Raw genomic sequence first — 23223 nt, forward strand, 5'->3', positions numbered from 1 at the left:
TTTCTCTGCTTTGGAGGGGGAGCAGTCAGAGCTCTCAATCTCTAGCTCACCACAGACGGGGACTAGGCTTGGATACCCGTCAGATAGCTCTTTCTCTGCTTTGGAGAGGAGCAGTCAGAGCTCTTGTTCTCCAGCTCACCACATAGAAGGGAGACTAGGCTTGGAAACCCATCAGATAACTCTTTCTCCCCAGAATGCAGTAGGGAGGAGTAAACCGACAGCTCCTACCTCCAGCCCACCACATAGAAGAGCCAATGGACTAGGCTTGGAAACCAGTCAGATAGCCCTTTCTCTGCTTTGGAGAGGAGAAGTCAATAGAGCTCTTTGTTTCCAGCTCACCACATAGAAAGAAGAACGAATGGACTAGGCTTGGAAACCCATCCAATAGCTCTGGTCAGCCTTCTGCATGGTCATGAGGTCATGAGCCAGTCTGGATGAAGTAGTCTATAAATTCACAAATGAGACCAAAGAAAACCCCCAAACAATCTGTGCATCCTACTGAGAGCGCTTCAACGTTTTGCCTATATAACCCACTTCAGAAAAGAGGAGAGGATTGAGAGTATTTTGGGAATGAACAATAAAAATGTTTACATCATCTTTTGCTTAGGAAGTACAAAAACCTGCATGATTTGACCAATGCTGGTGCTTGGCCAGGTATGGAGACCGGGGGACAGGAAGGTTCCTGGTCCATTCAAGACATTTTATTGTCAGAATTTTACATCTCAGTAGTGTCTTGGTGGAACTGGCTTTCAGGATGATGGGTTTCTGCATTCTCTGGGAATACGGGAACAATTTCAACTCCCCGCCTTTTATCAAATGCACTTTAAAAAAAAACAAAAAACCCCATGAGGCCATCCAGCACTAGAGGAACAAGTCCCTGTCTTCAGAAGTAGATCTGTTTGGCATCTCCAGGACTCTGCTCCATCGGGCAATACGGGCATTTTAATCTGCAGGAAGAAACATTTTAGGCACAGAGTTATAAACCATATTTCAGATTTAGCAAAAAAACACAATAAGACATAAAGTACAGTAAGCCATGGCAGCGAGTCAGATGTCAGTCTATGGGTCTGTTGAAGAATTTGGATTAGCTAGTGTGCATTAACTAGGTTAGAACACATTGCTTATTGTTAGCATAGCACTGTGCTGGGCTGGGGGTACAAGACGAGTGGCAGCTTCCCTGCGCGACAATTAGCACTGCTTGCCTGCAGCAGGGCTAAATGTAGGAGTAAAAAAATTAAAATAACCCCCCCCAAAAAAAAAAAAACACCTGCCCGGCGCCCAGAATTGCATGTCCCAGGTGTGAGGCGATAGGAAATGCACACCCCCTGGACTTGATTTGAATAGGAGAATAAAAGCAACGAATATGATTCAGCATGAATGCCACTCCAAAAGTAGTCCTGCTATGTAACGTGCAGAGGAGGCGGGGCACAGGCTGATGTCATCAGGAAAGTTTGAGCACAATGGACAGAGATAGGTGAAGTTGGGCTTTATTGAATGGAGCGCACAAGCCGATTGAGGCCAATTTAAATAGTACGTTTTTTTCTAACCTTTTTAAATAAACATTGTATGACATATTTCACTATTTGGGGCCTGTCGGTTTTCCTTTTCTTGTGAGTTACGAAGGGCAAAGATCGGATCCATAAGGAGGTGATATAAGATAGCAGAAAGGAGGATTGTTGCTTCACCACTCGTAGCACAGATGGAACCGGGGGGAGTCTAGTGTTTGATAAGAGCCGCAGCGGGAGATACTAGCACGGTGCCACTGCGGACTTCTAGTGATCAATAGACTCTGTGGAGTTCATTTAATCTTGTTCTCGGTATGGAGGGTACTAAGCATTGGTGGAAAGGACAGTGGACTTATGGGCACAGGAGCACGTTTTTGTTTTGTTTTTTTGCTGTATTGTGTACAATTAGACGTACACGTCATATTGGATATGCCATTGCTTAGATTTTTAGTCACTAGAAATATTAATTTATTCAGTGTAACTTGTTCACTATAATTTGCATTTTATGTGCATGATGCTGATGAGAATAAAAATAAACAAACAATTATGGTTTATGAAATTTTCACGATTGTAGGGAGCACATCCATACCTTTATCGTTCGTGCGGTGCATTCACTTGGGAGACAAAAATTGGTGCCGACACTGTCCTTCCTTCTGGAGGGGGGCTACTTTTGTTCCCCATGGTCCCTGTGTGTGTTGTAAAGTAGCCACCGCTCCAAGCTTGCTCCCGTGATGGACTACAACCTCAATACAAAATTAGTAAACTAAACGTGAGATTGTAGTCCATCACAGGAGTGAGGTGACTACTTTACAACACACACAGGGATCATGGGGAACAAAAAGAAGCCCCCCTCCAGAAGGAAGGACAGTGTCAGCACCAATTCAGAGAACATTTGGAGGATCTACAGCCGAGTGATACACAAATAAGATGCATTCAAGTACCTTTACTTTTAACATTTTATTTTTAAGATTTCACTCCTGAGTTTACTGTCACTGTCAGACAAAGTCAGATCTGGAAACATTTATTGGTCTGCTCCTGGAAAGCGGTCATGTAGCGGACTTTGCTCTGAGCCTGCAAGTACCAGTGAACGGCATCCATCACACGCTGTAACTATGTCAACAAATAAAAATTCACTTACTTGCTACCATTAAACATTTTATTTAGAGCATCTCTGGATATTATGTGTCCACAAACAAGTTTCATAGGAGGATTATTCTCTGTGGTTTGCTGACGAAGGATTGGACAGGCGAATATAGAATGGTACCAGCACTTCTTGCCAAGGTCCACCTCAATCTGGAGGGAAAAAAAAAAAAAATGGATAAAAACAAAAGATTGAAAAACACGAAAACAAACAAATTTCTCACGCTCACTGTGCTGCAACTCTGCTTAGGGTAAAGAAAAAAGATGCCTAAAGCTGGCCATACATTTTACAGCCGGATTGTACAATCACCTTCACATCTACTAACAATTGTGTTGTGCAAAGTCCTGCATGATTGGATACAAGCCGAGTAGACTCGTTAAAGAAGAACTCTGGGCATAAAAAACAAAAACAAATGTAGCCTTGTACTGGGGCAGCCCAACACTACAAATGTTAATGGCTCATTTTTTTCTAGGGGGCTCAAATAAAGTAGATATACTCACCAGATCCTGAGTCCGGCTGGGCTGCTAGACCCGTGCTCCCAGCCTCTGTGCCCCTGGGCTTCGTTGGTCCAAGGACCGCTGATGTCATCACGTCTAATGGTCCATCGAGCTGCATTAGACGCGAGGATGCCAAGGACGTTCCAGAGCCGGAGCCGTTTAGTTATACTCCCCTTATCCTCAGAGCCGACTTGTTCTTAGACCGGTCCCTGGAGCCTTTCTTCCCCTCCACTGCAGTGGTCTAAGGGCTTCAAGTCATCACGTTCCATACACTGTGTATAGGAAGTGAGGAAGCCGAGGGACATACCATCACTGCAGTGGAGGAGAGAGGCTGGAGGGAGCGCTGTCACAGCTGGCCGGCGGGTATAATTGTAATTTTTACGCTAAACAAAAATGAACACTAAGTGACATTAAATCCTCAGATTTTTTAACATACAATACTGTAATGTGCGCCTTACTGTAATCCATGGTTGTTTCCCTTCTCTTTGCTGCTCTTCCTTTTAAATCTGTATCTGTTCTCATGCTCTGCAGAACTTCTGTTTTGCAGCAGACTGCCTTGTCTCAAAAATGGATACACAGTGTCTGTGTATAAGTTTGTATAGGTTTGCAACCTGAGCCAGCAGTACAGGAAGAGGCACTCAGCTGCAAAGGGAAGTTCTCCCCCAGCATGAGAAGACATGAGGATTTAAAAAGGAAGAGAAGGGAAACTACCATGGATTAAAGTAAGGCACACATTACAGTATTGGTTTATGTTAAAAAAAATCTGAGGGTTTAATATCACTTAGGCCTCATTCTCACACACACACACAACGCAAGAGTAAATTGTATATTGTGTATATGCGCGTATTTACGAGCGTATATGCGTGCACTACTTGCAATCCCACAATGCATCATTCGTAAAAGAAATGTTAATTAACTGTACGTGCGTATATGCGCACAAACACGCAGAAATACGCTGCCCAAGCGCATCTCGAGTCCATTCTGTTTTTGCGCACTTTTACGGCCCCATACGTAGCTATGTGTATGGAGCCATTTATTTGCATATGCTGCATATGGTACTATATGCACAGCAGTGTGAATGAGGCCTTACAGTGACCGAGTAGGCCCCACTGCAAGGGTTAACAACATTTTTACCTGGAGCGGTTCTTTAAGGCTCTACAATCATGACTTTAGAGGTGTATAAATAAAATCCAGGGTGAACATAAAAAACATTCCAAAGACTCTACAATGGACAAGAGGGCCACCAATTGCATGGGGAGGATTTTGCAATTAAATACAAGGAGGAATTATTTAAAGTGATATTAAAGTCAAAAAGTTCTTAAGCTATTTCAAATCACTTACAAAGCACTCTGCTCCTTTAAAGTTTTAGTTTCCTGCAGAATCCGCTGCTCCCCTGAGCACTGGCCCGGATATCCTGATTTAGGTGGCTCCTTTCCTTGCAGTGTCCTCTGGAGACACCCTTGCGTGCTAGTAAGCGGTGTCTCCAAAAAGCATGGCAGGAGGCAAGCCCCCTCTCCCCGATTGCCATTGTCAAGAAGTCCATAGCAGAGGTGCTGCGTAAGCATCTGCTCCCTGTGTGGTTCCTAGAAATCAGGCCTGTGATCCTGAATCCGGACTGATTTCCTGTTGTCCTAATCATTCTTCTGCTTTTCTGGTTACCCCGACTTAATTTTGAGCTTGCATCTGCCTACTCTCCTATACTGTGCTGTCCACACGGTTCTGACTCTGGGTTGTCTCCTGACCACGAACTTGCCTGCCGATTTGTTACCCTGCTGCCCGCATGTTACCGAACCGGCTTGCTTCTGACCATGACTTGCCCTGCCTTGCTTCCCTGAAGTCTCCTGCCATCCAAAAAGTGCATCACAGAGCTCTGCATCCTCTGTCAGCAGTGACGTCTTCCGCCACTCTTCTTCCGACACAGCCATTCCCCAATTAAGGGGTCTTGGGACTGGAGGTGCAAGAGAGGCCACCCTCGTCACTTCAAGCTCCGTAAGTTACACGACACCCATCCTCCTCCCTCCTTACTTCTCCAAGTTACACTACCACAAGTGTGGTTAGCCATGGGGCTCTGAAAAGGGTTTTAACTAGCTGCAATACATACGAGAAGAAAAAAAAAACCTCATAGAAAGATAGTAATGCAGGTGACACAATGTGCAAAAGTACTCGGGGCAAATAGAGGAAATGGATCCCAGTGGAGGAGACCAATGCTGAACAGACGTAGACTAATAAGATCAGTCATCTATTTCTAAAGACAAAAAGATGAGACATTTTACAAATGTATATTGTAATTGTACTCACTGGCAATTCGTCCTTCTGGTTCCACACTCCAGTGCACTGCCGCTGTTCAATGACTGCTTTTATGTTAATTAAGGCTGGAAGAGCCACACAACCAGCGGAGAAGCTAAACGGGATAATGCAACAAAAACAAATATGTCAGTTGATCCTAAACATTGATTAATGCCTTGTATATGCATCACAATCCCTAAAACACAAAAAGAAATGCTAAAAAAGAAATGCATATAGTACAGGCAACCAGAGATGGGCAAAAGGAAGAAGTGGGAGATGGCAGGTTAAGCTTTAACATAACGCAGCAAAGTCTGTTTACCTGATTAGACCGGACCAGAATATAATGCCTGAATATTGCTATAGGGAGGTACACACATTTCTCTCACTACTTTAAAGCAGAACTACCAGCAAATTAAACCTTAACCCTTGCAGTGGAGCGAAGCAAAAAAGTTACACTGGCCTGAACCACGATCCTGGCTTGCTCTTAGACCGGTCACTTTAGCCTCTCTCCCCCTCCGCTGCAGTGGTCTAAGGTCCTACGAGTCATCACGTTCTATATGGTGTAGGGATGTACAGATATCGATACTAGTATCAGAGCAGATACCAAGTATTTGGGCGAGTACTCGTTGCTCCGATACTTACCCCCGATAAAGGAACTTACAGTCAGTGGGAGGTTTCCTCTGGGTGGCAGTGCCGTGAGGGAACATGGAGCTGGTTTCCTGGCCAATCAGAAAGACGGGGGACGGCAGGTAATCATTATACGCCTGGCTTCCTGGCTCTATGCTGTTTGACGGGCTATATGCCGATTGGCCGGGAAGCCGGCTTCCCAGCCAATCAGCATCCCAGGGAATGCTGAGTACCCAAAGTCTCCAGCACAATGCAGTTGCATCTTTTCACAAGATTTCAGACATTCAACGATGTCTGGGATCTTACTGTAAAAGACGGAGCTTTTTGCTACAGTGATTTCACATGTAGTGGGGTGGTGGTGTTGGCTGCAAAAAGAAAAAATAGGATTTTGGTACTCACCGTAAAATCCTTTTCTCTCCGTTCATTGAAGGACACAGGGAACAGATCGGAGATCATGTACTGTAGGTAATATCGCCACCTGCAGGAGAAGGACGCTAGGCACAAAAAAACTAAAGACCAATTACAGCCTAGGGGCGGCCCCTGCCGGTGGCCAAACCCCCCACCTACTGAGAAGTCTCCAGTTTAGTAAGCCTAGCACTTTTTGGTGATAGGCCCACTTTAATACCAGTTGTTACAGAGAAGGGGCTAGGAGTTCAATACGTTGGCCCCGTCAACCTGCCCAAAACTTTATGCCACCAAGATGGAAGGTATTTTGGGCCAGAAACTGAGGTTAGTAGGAGTAAAATAATATTTACCTAACACTGAGAGGAGATTCTACAGAGAGACCAAGCAGAGCACAGGCATCCCGGGTGAAGATGTCACAGATGTCCGCCCACTGGTTGGCATCTAACAGATGAACGTAAGGAGAGTTCTCTATACCCTGCCGCAGGTACACAAGGCTTCCCATAAGCACCTGGATGTCTAATACACAAATGAAAAGGATTATTAAAGACACAACTGACATTTCTATTAAGATATTAAAGATGACCTTTCAGTTACCTTATTGCATATATTCCTGATGTGATTATATACAATAGTATAACTTTTAAAAAAAGCTCCACCTTTATTATTAAAGCGGATCTTTAGCCCACATCACACTAGAAACGGCCGGCACGTACAGCTCCGTGCAAGGCCGTATCAGGCAGCTCCCGGGAAGGACAGGTGTTGCGTGCGATTAGTACGCAGCTCCTGTCCTTCTCTATGGGAGTACGCGGCTGTACGGGTGCGAGTGTCCCGGCTCGGACACAGACAGGATCCATCCCGTCAGCGTACGAGTACGCTCACCCACACGGACGTGCAGGGAAGGGGAGCATAGGCCGGCGTATGGCCACGTACTCCCATTAGAGGACAGGAGCTGCGTACTAATCACACGCAACACCGGTCCTTCCCGGGAGCTGCCCGATACGGCCGTGCACGCAGCATGGAGCTGTATGCGCCGGCCATTTCCCGTGTGAATGAGCCCTTACTCATATCATATATATTACTTCAAAATAACAACACACCTTTAGGAATATTCAGTAATGACAATCTACAATCACATACTTCTAGATATTTGCCAGCTTTGTATTATTTACATACCTTATTTTTCTTTTCTTCCCCATTCTTCTTACAGTGGCCATTTTTACAAAAGGCAGATAAATCCATCTCCCTTTACTTCCTGGAACTCTGGCACATGTGACTAGGACATGTGACCACGCACATCATCTCAGGGGAGGAAAAGAACTTTCCCTCAGAGTAAGCCATAATGAAGAACAGAGGTTCCTGATGCATTATAGAATCCTAAATGATTGTCTGGCAAATCCAATGGAGAAATGGTGGCCACAAAAACCTTCTGGCCCTTTTGTGACCACCAAGAGAGAATGCATCTAATGACAGCAAGCCATGATATTAAAATAAAAGTGGCCGGCCCCCAACTATGACCAAGCATGGAAAGGCTCTTTGTTACGAGCCAGTTTAAGGCAAAGTGACAGAAGCACAATTATCCAATTTAAAAAGAAAGCAGGACACTACCTTAGCAACAACAAAGGGCTCAAAATGAAGGAGTTAATCTTACATAAAACCGACAAAAAAAAAAAATTCCTAATTTTTTTTGCAGGAACTCGTGGGTCCTAACCTGCTCATGTCCTAGCAGAGAGGAGGTTTGGCCACCAACAGGGGCTGTCCCGGACTGAGCTATTCTTTTTATCCCGCTTCCTACTCCTGTGGCACTATAACCCAATTGTCAAGACTAAGATGAGTGCTGTATCTGTCAATGATGAAGAAGGATGCTTCTCTGCACTGGCAGGCCCTGCCCTGTCGATTCCTGCAGAGTTCTACGAGATGGTCTTTTGACACGCCATAGACCCGGAGAAGTCTACGGGGATCGACAGCGCAGGTGGGGCCAGAGCAAAGCAGATTTTGTGGGAGGTTGTAAACACTGCAGCAAGTAGGCACTTCTCCTATAAGTTCTACAACTAACCCATAAAGAATGAGTTTAGGACAGGAATAATTACCTTTCTGGTGATTTAAAGCAAATGGCTGGAAATTTTTGGCATACTGTAGCGCCTCCCTCTGGTTGGCTGCTCCACCCATCAGTAAACTAATGAAGTATAACCTGTGCAGCTTGAACTCCAGAGAGCTGTTCTGAGCCATCAGCATTTCCCTGTTTGACACCGCCCACCTGGGGAAGAATATGAAAATACAAAAATTAGATAACTTCCTATTAAAATTCCATTTTCAACCACATTTTCAATAATCCTACTTCTATCGTGTTTCCCCGAAAATAAGACAGTCTTATTTTTTTGGGCTCAAAAAACAAACAAAACACACTAGGTCTTATTTTCGAGGTAGGTCTTATTTTAATTTTTTTAATGTACAACAATCCACACTTCATGTACAACAGTCTACATGTATACATGTACAAAAATATGGCGATCAGGGCAATCAGGGGTGCCGTACCTTTCCAAGAGCAATTTGGTAACCAATCGCTGGCCAGAATGAGCGAAACGCACTTTCACTATCGATTCCTCACAGGCGGAGTGCATTTGGTATCACTCCGCCTGTGACAGGAGCTGGTGCTATAGAGGAGGCATCGGCTTATACGGCTCTACTCCCTCCGGCGCCACCTCGCTTCCTCTAGCGCTGGCTTTGTTGGCACCGCTGCTTTTCTCCTGCGGCTCTATAAGTTCCCCCTTATGCCACCACCGGCCCTGGAAATGGTCACAGCTAGGTCTTATTTTCGGGGTAGGTCTTCTATTTTAGCAATTCCCAAAAATAGTACTAGGTCTTATTTTTGGAGACACAGGGTACTAGGGATGCACTGATAATGTTTTTTCAGTATCGAGTATCGATATTTTTTTGTTTTCGGCACTCGTCGATACCGAGTACCGGTGCCTTGAGCCCAGATTATAAGTAAGTCGGGTGGTGGATCATGACCCGTCGCCCGTCTTCTTGATTGCCTATGAAGACGGTGTTTTAGCGAAAAACTTGCCAAGGCTGCCTGGCTTTCTGACCAATCAGGAAGCCGGGCGGCGAGTCATGAGGTGCCGTCTGGCTTCTTGATTGGTCAGTAAGCCATGATGCCTAGCAACAAGTGAATCTTGCTTCCTAGCTAATCAGGAAGCTGGGCGGCAAGTCATGACCCGTCTCCCTTATTGGCTAGGAAGTTGGTTTGACTGTCCTAGGCAGCCTGGCTTCCTGACTATCAGGAAACAGGGAGGCGGGTCATTATGTCCTGCCTGACTTCCCAATTGGTTAGGAAGCCAGGCTGCCTAGCCAATCAGGAACCCGGGAGGCGGGTCATAACCCACCACCTAGCTTCCCGATTGAAAAGGAAGCCGGCTCCATGCTCCCTCGGCACTTGCAGTCAGAGGAAGATCTCTCGGAGTTAAGTATCGGAGCACCCGCCAAATACTCGGTATCGGCACAGATACTACTATCGGTACATCCACAACTTCTACATTTTCAAAATGCCTTTACTGAAAGATTCTGCTCTTTGGAAAAGGTGCTCAAATCTTATTTCATAAATAACTTCAAAAGTCATGTGGCCTTATCAGACATGTTCAAATCTAACAATGAAAGTGGGATCCGAGATGAAACAAGAAAAGGGCAGGAGAAACCAGAAATTATGCAAATTATTAGGATACACTGTCATTCATAGCTGCTAAAAAAAAATACAATATCCAATCCCCTATGTGGTGCAAACATCCTCCCAGTGCTCCAGCCATGAGATGCAGGAAGGGGTGCCAGGACTCAAAGAATCACCACTCCTACAGGAAGACAGTGTCCTTGAGCACTTTTAATTGACCAGATGTCACATAAAGCAGCGCCATCACTCACTGGAGTGTGGAGCACAAGTTCTGGTGAGGCAATAAGCAACCACCATGACCAACCTGGTAGACCTCAGCAGTTACCAGAGGCAGGATGGTGGTGGTGGTCTGGTAGGGGTTAGGAGGCTTTAATAACAAAAAAATAGCAGGAAAAGTGACTAGGAATGTATAGGAAGTAACCAGTTCTTATATTTGTATATTTTATGGATAAATGCTATACTAGTTCATTAAATACCCACTCCAGGGCTGGCCGGAGAACTCGAACTTTCAATGCTTCCAATATTCGGTTAAGTTCCACAAATGGTTCCTTTTGGCTTGCATCTATCGAGAGGCCTGCTTCCTGAAATGGAGAAACAAAGTCAAAGTAAGCAAACTAAAGCATGTTGGAAAGCCTGAATAGACATCATTACTGCTACCGACTAACTTGTAATCCCTGGCATCATATGCCAACACTCCCTAAAAACACAACATTCAATGTTACTATTTCCTCTCTTCTAGGCCATTGCTGTACATAGGACCTTGATTTCTGGTCCAATTAAAATAACACTAAACTTAGGAGATAAATCTTGAAAATGCATTCATGTACCTTAACTATAAAAAAAAAAAAAAAGTATAGCAGCAATGTTGTGAGCCTGGTAGGTTTGCTCCTGCAGTTGCTTGTTGGGATTCCAAATCAATTTTGCAGGAGACATGCATGGACCCAATAGGTAGCCCAATGGCCCTGACTTCTTTTTGGCATCAAGATCCACACCTGTTATTCAAGTACCTTAACCATTAGCGAAAAAAATGTAGCTCATGTGTATATCACTCGGCTGTAGATCCTCAAATGATCTCTGAATTGGTGACGACATTGTCCTTCCTTCTGGAGGGGGGCTACTTTTGTTCCCTGTGCTTCCTGTGTGTGTTGTAAAGTATCCACCGCTCCAAGCTCGCTCCCGTGATGTACTACAATCTCAGGTTTAGTTTACTAATATGTATTGAGATTGTAGTCCATCACGGGACTTTATAACACACAGGGACCATGGTGAAGAAAAGTAGTCACCCTCCAGAAGGAAGGACAGTGTCAGCACCAATTCAGAGAAGACTTGAGGATCTACAGCCGAGCGATACACAAATAAGATACATTATTTTTTTGTTAATAGCTAAGGTAATAAATAACAGGTGTGGATCTTGATGGCAAAAAGAAAGCAGGACCATTGGGCTACCTATTGGGTCCATGCATGTCTCCTGTAAAACTGATTGGAATCCCAACAAGCAACTGCAGGAGCAAACATAGCAAGCTCACAACGTTGCGGTTATACTTTGTGGCTCAGAGTTATCAGCCTGCAACAGGAAATCAGAGTGAAGTCGCAACACGTGACCTGTGGAACTGTTCTTAGTCAGTAAAGGATTGAAGTCCCTGGAATAGAATAGAAAATTATTATTTATTTCCAGAAGGAGGTCAGCAATTGCAGCCAAAATATTACTGTCACTAGGTTTCCTTAAAAAACTAAGAGGAAGACCACAACTCTTCAACGCATATCTACAAAACAAACAAAAAAACCCCATTACAAAATCACACACACCACACACACGTAAACATGATACATGGACATCATAAAACACAAATAGTGAGTGTTATGAAGATTGAAACTCCCATTATACAAGCAGATAATGTTTTCCCATCTACAATGACTAATTCTGTTTATTACACAATCGGCAATGACTGGAATGAAACTGGTGCCAAGTGAACTTCAGCCTGCGTTTGCTCTGCAGACATGTACAGAGAAGTACTTGGGAGTTTAAAGTACATCTAAACCCAAAAACAAAATATGTGATATATCACAACTTACCAGTCCTTAAATGTGGTGGCTGCATTCGGTTTCTATTAGCAGCTTTTGTCCCACTCTATTCACCTGGTGAACACTCCCTATCCTAGGTGACAACGCTCACCTACCATACTGTATCTATGGAGTAGCAATGTTGTAAACCTAAAAGAACTCCACTTTTGATCACTGTTATTTAATACTCTAAAAGCTGCCCATACACCTTGCGATCAAACAAAACTTTTCGTCCAATGATCGAACCGGTGAACGATTTTCGTACGGCGGCCCCATCCTGCCCGGATTATCGCAAGGTTGGATCAGCGGTAATTAAAAGAAAAGCACCTGGACGAATTTCGGTATATAAAAACAGAGGTTTAGATACACGTCTTCTGCAGAACATGTGAAAGCCGTACAGCCGCGCCAAGGCACCTCTATATAGTGCAGTCCTAACTCTAAACTATGAGAGTCTCCATCTTGGAGAACATGTAGCAAAAGATAGAATTGAGTGCAGGTTTGTCAAGAGGAAGCCCAAAAAAAAAGGTACAGGGACACACAAGGGACCCCCGCACATCACAACGGCAGCTATGCCCCCCCCCCCCCCCATGCATCACGGTGCGGCTTTCACTTTTTCTGCAGAAGATGTGTATCTAAACCTCTGTTTTGTTGGGAAACTTTTTGCTGTTAGATGGGCGATTCTGGCGCTGAGAAAATAACCAGCAACAGAATCACCCACACAAGTGACAAGTATACATTAAATACAGCTGCTAGGGACTCCATTAGGAGAAAGTAAGTGGTGTTAGCAATCCTGTCACCATCACAGGATTGCTTGTCAGACATGGGCCTAATTCATTCGGGAGCAGTGTGAAGTCAGGTGGCAATTGTGACAGATTCTCAAATTTTTTTAGGTCTTTCCTCAACCCGCCGCCCCCCCCCTACCCATTTACTGAGGCTTGGGACCAGCATGCAGAATATGATAGCACATATGTGCATAGCCAGGTCATACATACTAGGGCCAATGTAGACAGAAATGCACCTGTCAGCATGTCTCTGGAATGTTGGAGGAAACCCATGCAAACACCATGAAGATGGTGTCCTGGTCTATCCTAATTCTGTGACACACCATACGGTCTATAAAATCTCATGTACAGCATGGGCAAGCGGAAAAAAAAAAAAAAATGTAATTAGCTGTACTGAAAAACTGGAGACATGTAATCCCCCTTAGGCACCATCATCAAAGATGACCAATACTGAAAATGGAAATAAACAGGATGAATATCTGTAAAACTGCTCACATATTCAGGAAGTAAAAATAAGAAGTTCTGTTTAAACATACCTGACACAGTTCCTCAGCCACGTCCAACATCCCTTGCCGGAAGAAGTGTTCCACCATCACTTCATTGAGGATACGCTGGCTGTCCACCTGCCAGCAGCCATCAATGCCCACGCTGCTGATGTCTGCATCGAAATTCTGTACAAAATATAAAGCAAATGGTTGTTTAGGGTAGGGCTGCAACCAACTAATCGATTATAGTGGTCAACTATTCTCATTATCAATTAGTTGGTTAGATCCCCTAGCTCTCTCCTCTGCGCTGGGAGGAGGGCACAGCAAGCAGTGGTCTGGTGCAATAGTCAGACTGCTATCGGCTATTGCAATCTGAAATGTCCAATAGCAGGCTGATTTTTGCACCCTCCCTGCTGTATTTACGTTCAGCTGCCGTTTGCAGAATCATGCCACTGGCAGCTGTCATAAGCTAGAAATAGTCATCATATTTGTTCTGCTGGAAAGGATTGTTTTCTGCAGGTGACCATATTTTGCACGGTTTTATTGATTACTATGTACATCTGATAAGGCAACCCTTTACTGAAGGCGCATATAACCTTGATTTTATCCAGCTGTTCTAGTAACCCCTTTAGGACAGCAGAAGCCAGCCCTTTAAAGGGATCTTAGAGCCGGAGGTTGATAGGTGGGCTCCCGATCATGAAATATCTGAACTGTAATTGGCTGTTACAGTGGTTACTGTAGTCTACCAGCTCCCGATCACAAACTGACCAGGAGCCATCAGTGACAGTGCAGGCACAGTGCGGGGGGCACAGAGTGAGTGCACTCAGCACAGCCGATATTATAGGTGGCAGAACAGCGTTCCAGCCAATCACCATTCTGGCACATATACATACGGGCAGTGGGAAGGGGTTAAACTGATAAAAAAACAAAACACATCTTTAGCTAAATGAATAGGAAAACATTTCAAACATATTGAGGGGAATTTATCATCAAAACTGGATCAAACAGAATCTGGAGCAGTTGCCCATGGCAAACAATCAGCAACTCTCTTCACTTTGCTCAGGTAAGATTTGAAAAGGAGAGAGAGAAGCTGATTGGGTGCAGTGCAAATATGCTCCAGTTTTTATAAATTTCCCCCATAGTATTTTAAAAATCAGCCAGCAGGTGGCGCTCTTCGCTCCTTTTCCAAAATATAAAAAAAAAAATAAAGAAGGAAGAAGGAAGAAGGAAGAAGGAAGAAGGAAGAAGGAAGGAAGGAAGAAGATACTTGTATTTATGTTTTCAATTATGTCCACTAAAGTCTATGGGAGGAAAAAAAGAAAAAGCACGCACTCGAGCCTCAAAAAAGCCCAAGTGTGAACTGCCACCATAAGATACAGTCTGAGTCCTCATGTTGGCCATTCAAGCGATTCTAAAAAAGCTCTTCAAAAATCACTCAGATGTAAACCTGGGCTTAGATGGCGCCACCTTTGGCTGTAAAGAACAGGAGGGTGTAGTCCCAATCACATGATCACTAGCCTTTCGAATGACTAATGGATCTTGAAATGGACAAATTTAACTGGTAGCCTCAAAATATTTCCAAATTCCACCTGGTTATTAAAACCGAAACAAAATAATGCTCATGGCAACCCCACCATAACAAGCCACCCCACCATAACAAGCTTTCATGCCATTACCGGCTGGATCTGATGGCCTGCTATGGGGCATCCTTCCACTTTTATAAACCAGGCCAATTCGGTGAATGCATTACCCGAGCTGGCTTTATAAACACATCACAGACAATACTTAGGACATCAGCTGCAGTTTTATGATGCATCACCCACATGAATTACCACTGCTAAAAAACAAGACTGTATAATTATCATCATTTCATTACCAACATGTAAATATTTGCCCTGCAGGCGTATCCTGGAAGATACTCGAACAAAAATAAATGGCTCAGTGATATAAATCCTACGATAGTCTCACTTAAAGCCTATCCCCTTGCAGTGGAGCTACCCCCCCCCCAAACTACAAGGGTTAACCACTCATTTAGTTCTAGGAAATTGTGAGGAGCAGTTTTTGTTACTTGATCTATGCTACACCAGGGATCGTAGCTTTCTCCCCTCCACCTTGTGGACTGTTCCTCATGTACAATACAGAGCTATGGACCCTGCATTAGATGTGATGACATTAGAGCCGTGGTTGTCAACCACGCATTGCAGTGCCTTACGCTGCAATTCATTTGAATGCCACCTCAATGCACCTTCCGTCCACAGTTTGTTGTCTGCACCAGAACGCACGTTACTGCAATGCATGCATTCCAGAGCGGTGCGACTTGGGTCGCAACCTAATGACCAGAGCTTGAAAAATTTTAGGGTGTTTCACCAGTCAGCATGACCGGACTACGGCCTTGCAATTTATGTTAACATTTTCTAGGGACACAGAGCTTTGTTTTGGTGGTATACAATCACCACGGAGTGGGGGGGGCTTTTTTTACCATATAATGAAAAAGGTACTGTAAATGTCAGGAAAAAAAAAAATCCCTATACACACACAAAAGACGGGGTCGCGTTGGGTAAAATGGACACCAAACATGTCAAGCCTTAAAATTGCGCGCGCAAAAATCCCCAAAAACGGCCACGCTGAAAACTGGCCATAGGCGACGCTTGAAATGCTTTTACCGCTCATCAGTTAAGTGTTTTCAGTAATTAATGGCCCTAAAATTATTGCTCGCACTCGACGTTCACGGTGATATGTAACATGTGCGGCACAATAGGCGCAATCGTTGTTTTCGCACATAGGCACACCTAAAGTATGTTTGTGTGTATTTGTGGCGGGCTTAAAAAATGTTGTTGTTTTTTACACTTGACTTTATTGCCATTACATGGGGGGCTAGGAAGCTCCCTATGTGATAGCCAATTTACATGACAGGTCCTCAGCAGTATGGAGACATCACAGGTCTCCAAGACCCCCAGAGAAGCTGATGAAGCAGAAATCTGCTTCACCAGCTTCTGTAGCCGGAGAATGACAGCTGAATGTGGAAGCGCTGTAATATACATCACTTCATGCATTCGGACGACCAGAGAGGAGTTCAGGGGGAGATCGTGTACTTGATCTCCTGTCACAGAGCAGCCGTGTTGGTCCCAGAGGCACCGGGCACAGTGGTTCTCGGGATCGGCAACGGCAGTGACGAGGGGGGGGGGATGGGGATAAAACCGCAACTAATACAAGCAATCGGGCATCTCTACAGACGCTCGATCGCTTGAATGTAAAGCTCCCGGCCAGCCGTTTAATTTCAACAGCTGGCCGGGAAGCTACTCGTCCAGCTCCGGCATCCTCTAGTCACAAATGAGGACAGCGGATTTTTCTAGCCCTGTTAATGACCAAGGACATATGTGGGTCCTGAGGTTACACAGATTGAGAACCACTGCATAAGAGGCCACTGGAGTAGAGGAATGGGGGAGAGGGTAGAGTTGGAAAGGCAATTGAAGCTTGCTGAAAGCATGCAGAAGCGTGCTAGCAGCTTGTTTAAAGTGACAGTCAGACCTCCCATTATGATCTGTGTTTAACATTCCCAAACTGGAGCTGAAGGATGCTCTAAAGGGTTTGAGAAAGCTGCTCAAAGCTTGCTAAAAGGTAGACAAAAGCTTGAGGAAAAAATGTGGTGTTCACACTGCTCTTATGCAAGCTGAAGCCTGAGTGAACTAAATCACATCTAGGTGGATTGCCCCTTTAATAGGGTAGTGCAGTAAACTACATCAAACTATTAGCTTCAGTTTACAGATGTTAGGCCGGAAAACAATCAAATCTGATCGCTTGCCTTGAGTCAATTAACTTTACGCCGGCTTACTCGTTGAGCAGGTCCATTATTTCACCGGAATAATTGATTTGGTTGTTCTGGCCTGAGGGATAAAGTGGCTACATTTGCTAATTTACTATACTGCAGTAAAAACACTTCTTCAGACAAGCCAAGCTCTATCAATGGTTACAAAGAATTTGAAGTGCTAGCTCATGGTTTTAGGCTGGGTTCACACCTAGACGTATCGAATATGCGCGTTTGTCACGTTTCGTGCCACACGTTTTTACCACGATTCGCAGTAGACAAACGCGCGTTTCCGAGGGCTACCTGGCTGTGTCCCAATGGATACGCGCGACAAATACGCCCCAAAGACGCTCCCGTACTTCTTTGGGCGTAGAGTGTTTTGTAGCACGTTCATACGGCCTGTAATACGCCTAGGTGTGAACATACCCATAGGAAATAATGGGATTTCGGTGTTTGAGCGTTTTGCAGAGCGTGGGAACCGGGCCTTAGAAGTAGATCCTTAGAAGAGCCTCCAAAATAGAATAAAAATGTTAGCACCTTAACGGTAATAGATGAATAAACTTCAATTAGCAGTCATTCAATGAGAATATTGTGTGGGGGATGGGTGTTACCTGGACATATTCAGAAAATTTATTTTTAGACATGTACCTGTACAATCCCTTAGGCCAAATTCCAACACCAAGTATTTTAGCTAAAAGCACATCTGTAATAGAGTACAGAAACAGATTATTATGTAGGGACATGGGGGGTAGACGCTGATCTCAGTTCTCCGTGTTCCTCCACAATCTGACCAATCAGGTGACTGGCACACCTTCTTCCAGAACTCCGCTTTGCTGTAAGCGGTCCTGTCATCTAAATTGCTACAGTTGCTGCATCCGCATATATTCCAGATTGTCCCGTACACATGAATGGAGAGCACAACCACCATCATGGAAGAACGATGACTCCTCTCAGTGAAAGTCATAGGAATCATCTGGTCTCCTGGTCTAAGAAATGGTTTCTCTCTCCAGTTTGCCGTCAGTTGGGTATTATCTCCCACAACATTGCTGCAAGTGAAACCAAACTCTCCGAAAACATGACCTCCGATGCTTCAAAAAGTAATAAACATATGAGGGGATACGTACAGGAAAGTTTAAAAAAGAACTTTACCTTTATCCTTGAAATTACAACAAAGACACCAAAACATTTTTGGTTTTGGCCTGACATTTTTTTTATTTTATTTCGTTTTTAAAAATTTTCGGTGCACCTCTAAATTTTCTTTTACTTGCAATTACTATAATTAATAAACATTACTTTTTCAAATATTTTATTTTTATTAAATATTTTTATTTTTTTCTTTACTTATGGAGCTTCGGGGAATCAGACCCCTGATATTTCCCTTTTAAAACAGAAAGAGATTGAGCACACAGGGTCCTCAATCTTTCTTTCTGTATCCCCTGTTATAAATGAGCAGGAATCTTCTATACTGAGTGCTCCTGTTCATTCATAACATGAGGACAGAGTGTGTTTACAATAACCACAATCATGAATGAACAAGACTCGGGAGGTGATGTTGATCACTTCCCATTCATAATTGAGGATATAGTAAACATACCCTGTCCTCATTTACAAACAAACAATCAGCGATCGCTGAGTATTTGTACCTGCTCTCCTTCCCGACAGCTGTCACAGGAGGCTGAGCGAGCGAGCGGTGCGGGAGGAGAGCTTGATCCGACAGCCGACTCCTCCGCCGCAGCGCCGGCCGGCCTCCAGTTACAGCGCTGGCTGTCTTCGCCCACACACACCGCCGCTCTCATGATCCGTGACAGGAGGCTGAGCTGTGCGGGGAGGAGAGACGCCGGCCGTTCACAGCGCTCGGCCGCCTGTCACAGTTTCTCTCCTCCCCACTGGGACACAGAGCAGTGCCCAGCGGGGAGGAGAGACACAGAATGGATGCACCGCTATATCGGCAGAAAAATTGCACTTTTGGCATTTAGCCAAAAGTGCAATTTTTCTGCTGATATGTTTCAGTGGCCGATAGTGACTAATGAATGTACGATGATATATCAGCATGAGGAGCTGTATACGGAGGTGATTTTTAGTGAAAGGGGTAAAGGTCTGCTTTAACCTCATCAACTCAAAACTGCTAACATGCCTACCATCCTCAGTCACATCATAGTGTTTGCTAGAAAGTCACAAGGCTGTGTTACAAAAACACAACAGTTGTAGTGATGTCCCATTCAATTCAACTACAAGAGCTACATACAGCCCAGAGACAAAGCACCAAGCATACCTTATCAATGGCTTTCCCCACTCTGGACACACTGCTGTGGATGTCTTTGTGGTCAGAGGCCAGCTTCTGCACCGTGTCCTTTATCCTCTTACAACACTGTGTTAACACGAGCGATAACGTTCCCGATAATTCACCATCTTGATCTATGAAAGAAGGAGTCATCTTATTAAACAGCAATTCATTCATAATAAATCCACCATGGCATTTCTAAAGGATCTTTTCATCTGTATATTATGAAAAGCCTATATGCACAATAAATCTGAGTCAACTGTCACATATATTTCTAAAAAGGTTCTTTTTACTGTTAGAGACACATTTTGCCCCCTTTAAACACTGGGCACAGCCCTGTAGAGGTGCCGGGAGTCACAATATGACGTCACTCCAGTTCAGGCACCTCTACAGGGCACGTGGGGGAGCTATAAGCAATGTACATATGGATGAAGCTCCCTTGCGGCCATACTTACCCCACCTCAAGCTGACACTCGGCACCAGGCAGCATATTTTGAATGGCTGCTCGGCGCAAGAAGGGACAGTGCTGAGCCAGGGGTAGGCTGAGGAACCTCTCGCCTAGCACAGCGGAAGGCAAATAAAGACCCACTGAACAAGGTGTTGCGACCCAACAGATAAGAACCACAGCTCTACATTGAGAAGAGAACAGATCTGAGTGATCAGCCCTGACCAGCTGATTATAGCACGTGGGATGCAATCCTTCCTGTATAGCAGGGGTGTACAAATACAAAATTCAGGAGCAAGCTTGTTCAATTCAGGAGCCAAACTGGATTATTTTTAGGAGCCAGCTCAATTGACAACAAAGAGATAATCTCATAAATTAGGAACCAGCTGTAATTTTTAAGGAGCACTGGTTACCTGGCTCATGGGATTTGTCCAGCCGTGCTGCATATTATAAATAAATGTTCCTAAATACATGCTGAAGGATTCTGCTAACCAAAGTGAATGTCTCCAGTAAGCGCAGGCATCGCTTGTCAGATGTAACGCTCAGAGTTTTACAACCCAGTTTGACAAGTTCTAGAGCACATTGTTCACGGAGCAGTTTCTACAAAGGCAGAAGGGACATCCCATCCCACACAATTCTCTTGTCTGCGTCTACTCTCCAGAACCATGCCTTGCAGCTCTCCATATTGCTTTATCTTCTCTTGCAGATCTCCCTCGATTGTCAGCAGTTCTTCCTCTGTTGCCTGCACTGCAGATCAACAAGTGCACTCGGTTTGCACTGCTTCTTCACCCCGACAACTCTCAATAACACAGCCTGCTGTATTCAGCCCCTTCTTGTATGCTTTGTACGGTACTTTAACTTGGAGTCCTCTGGCTGATGCCATGTAGCAGCTTTTTGTTTCAGTATCATGGCCATTGTACACTCTCCATTCTCCAGGCTACTATCCCATCTGCAGAACACTGTCCCCTGGCAGCCACAGGGGAGACAGATGCCCAAGAACATATGTAAAATTGCATGGCATTTCATAAAATGAAGCTCCAATCCTTCTCAAAGACATGTCATTGCTGGTAAAAAAAACAAAACACAATGACACTTCAATAGAGAGGGTATGACCTGTCATTTCTCCCAAAGGAACAAACAAGTCACACATGACTTATAAATTAGATGGATGCACAAAACCCAACCTACCAACACCTACATCAACGATGACCATCATCATTCTCTACATCTTTAGCCATAACTTGTTCCTCCCTCCCTAACAAACAGTATCTAAACTGTCTCCGTAATGTACTGAACACTTCCACACCACCCACCTGTATTCCTCTCTCTCCTGCCTAACACCTTCCAATTTTTTTTTCTGCTCGCATACGGGCAGAAAAAAACCCCCGTGCAATGCATAGAGCCGTTACCGGCTGTTTAAACATATACCCGATAGGCGGCTCTATAGCCAGCCGATCGGGTATATGTGCTGGTGTGTGACCCCCCCCAGTCTGCTGCCTCCACCCCCCCCTCCTAAACCCTCACATTCAATCCCGGGATCCGCTAGCCCATCTGCGGCCCGGGACCAGCTCGGGAGGGCATCAGGAGGAAGAGGGAGTCATTATTGATCTCGTTTTGGTGTACCCAGCGAGAAGTTTAGGTAATAGATCTTGATCATCAAAGTCTCTTGACCATCCTTTCACACTTGACCCTGAGAGGGATGGTAGAAATAGCGTTTGTAGTTTTGGGTATAGTGTCGATATAGAATATGTTTTGTTAGATACAAGTACGTCCAGAAATGACGGAGAAAAGGGATCTCGGCGTTCCCCTGAAACTGTGCCATGCGGTCTTTCGCTGTAAATAGTGTAGAAAGTCCTGGGGAGGGATACGATATTGTTGTATCAGATCCTTGAAAGAGTAAGGGGCGAAAGTTTGAGAGTCAAATAGTTGTTTCCAGTGATGGAGGCCCCTCTCCTTCCATTTGTGGAACGCTGAGTAATCTAAGCCTTGAACAAATGAGGGGTGCCCCATGATGGGACAGTGGGAGGACATACATAAAAGGGAGTTTAAGAGATTTCCTAATCTTTCGCCAAACAGTAATTGTGTCCCTAATCAGGGTAATGTGTCGAATGCGCTGGGGTAGGGAGGAGAGTTTGCAGTGGAGGACCGCCTTAAGATCCCATGGGTTGATAAACTCCGTCTCCAGTTGGGTATTCGAATAAACTTCACTCTCGGATAACCAGTCTAGGGCATGACGGAGTAAACAAGCCATATTGTACAGTTTGATGTTCGGGAGATTAGTTCCCCCTCTCCCTTAGGGAGCCAGAGTTTCTTCAAAGAAATTCTCGGCCGTTTCGCTTGCCAAATGAACGTTGACATGGCTCTATTTAGGCAAGAGATATATCGGTAGTCTTCAACAGTAAGGGGAGAGTTTGCAGTGGGATAGCAGCCTTGCAAAACTTATCATTTTAATGTGGTGAATTCTCCCGAAGAGCGATAAGGGCAGGTCCCTCCACATATCCAATTCCTTGCAAATTTTTTGTATTAGCGGGGGATAATTGAGGTGATAAAGAGAAGAGGGAGTCTTCCCCACCTTTATACCCAGGTAAGTTATATGCTGCTGTGCCACCCTCATGACTCCGTGTCCATCCATCGCTATCGTCCTTGACAGGGGGAGGATTTCGCTTGTCAGGAAGTTAATCCGGAGTCCCGAGAACGTTTTAAAGTGGTCTATCAGATTGGGAGTGAATAAGACGTGTTCATTTGGGCGGGAAGTGAACAGCAGGACATCATCAGCAAACATTGCCAATCGAAGCTCCGCTTTGCCCACCTTAATCCCATGAAAAGCATCTGAGTGCGTTATGTGAGCTGCTAGCGGTTCTAGGGATAGGTTGAACAGTAGGGGGTGACAGAGGGCAGCACTGTCTCGTTCCCTTTTCCAAGATAAAAATTAAAATGTATTTCAGTACAGCATTCCAAGACGGAATAAATGTCAGTAAAAGTACTGCAACGCTGAATACTGAAAAATGGCCTGGGTGGGAAGGGGGTTTAAACACCGCAGACTTCAAGTGGTTAAATATTGTCTGCTTGAGCAGTATTGCAGAGCAAAGTCAGTGACCCAAAAATAATTTAGTTTAACTTTTTGTTCTTTTATTTCCAGTTTTTCCTTTAGTTCTTTAAAGAAAGCCTACATGAGCAAAACCTTTTGCATGCTTTTCTACATACTCCATACCCTCAGTTTCCCATAATAGTGTACATGGCCA

The 23223-nt window shown here is 44.6% G+C and overlaps 1 protein-coding gene across 1 annotated transcript in view; it reads right to left on the reverse strand.

Annotated features, from left to right (window-relative positions):
* Nucleotides 1–499: 499 nt before the first annotated feature.
* The window catches only part of RMND5A (required for meiotic nuclear division 5 homolog A), a 25440-nt gene continuing 2716 nt past the window's right edge, over nucleotides 500–23223 (reverse strand). Inside the window, exons 2-9 of the mRNA XM_018571455.1 lie at nucleotides 19528–19670; nucleotides 13502–13636; nucleotides 10603–10703; nucleotides 8549–8715; nucleotides 6812–6977; nucleotides 5442–5544; nucleotides 2644–2798; nucleotides 500–947 (exon numbers count right to left, since the gene is read on the reverse strand). Coding sequence (XP_018426957.1) covers nucleotides 884–947; nucleotides 2644–2798; nucleotides 5442–5544; nucleotides 6812–6977; nucleotides 8549–8715; nucleotides 10603–10703; nucleotides 13502–13636; nucleotides 19528–19670 — 1034 coding nt within the window. The 3' untranslated portion in view covers nucleotides 500–883. The remainder of the gene's footprint in view (nucleotides 948–2643; nucleotides 2799–5441; nucleotides 5545–6811; nucleotides 6978–8548; nucleotides 8716–10602; nucleotides 10704–13501; nucleotides 13637–19527; nucleotides 19671–23223) is intronic.

Source organism: Nanorana parkeri, unplaced genomic scaffold, assembly GCF_000935625.1.
Source record: "Nanorana parkeri isolate BGI_ZX_2015 unplaced genomic scaffold, ASM93562v1 scaffold1762, whole genome shotgun sequence".
In the NCBI taxonomy this organism is placed as follows: Eukaryota; Metazoa; Chordata; class Amphibia; order Anura; family Dicroglossidae; genus Nanorana; species Nanorana parkeri.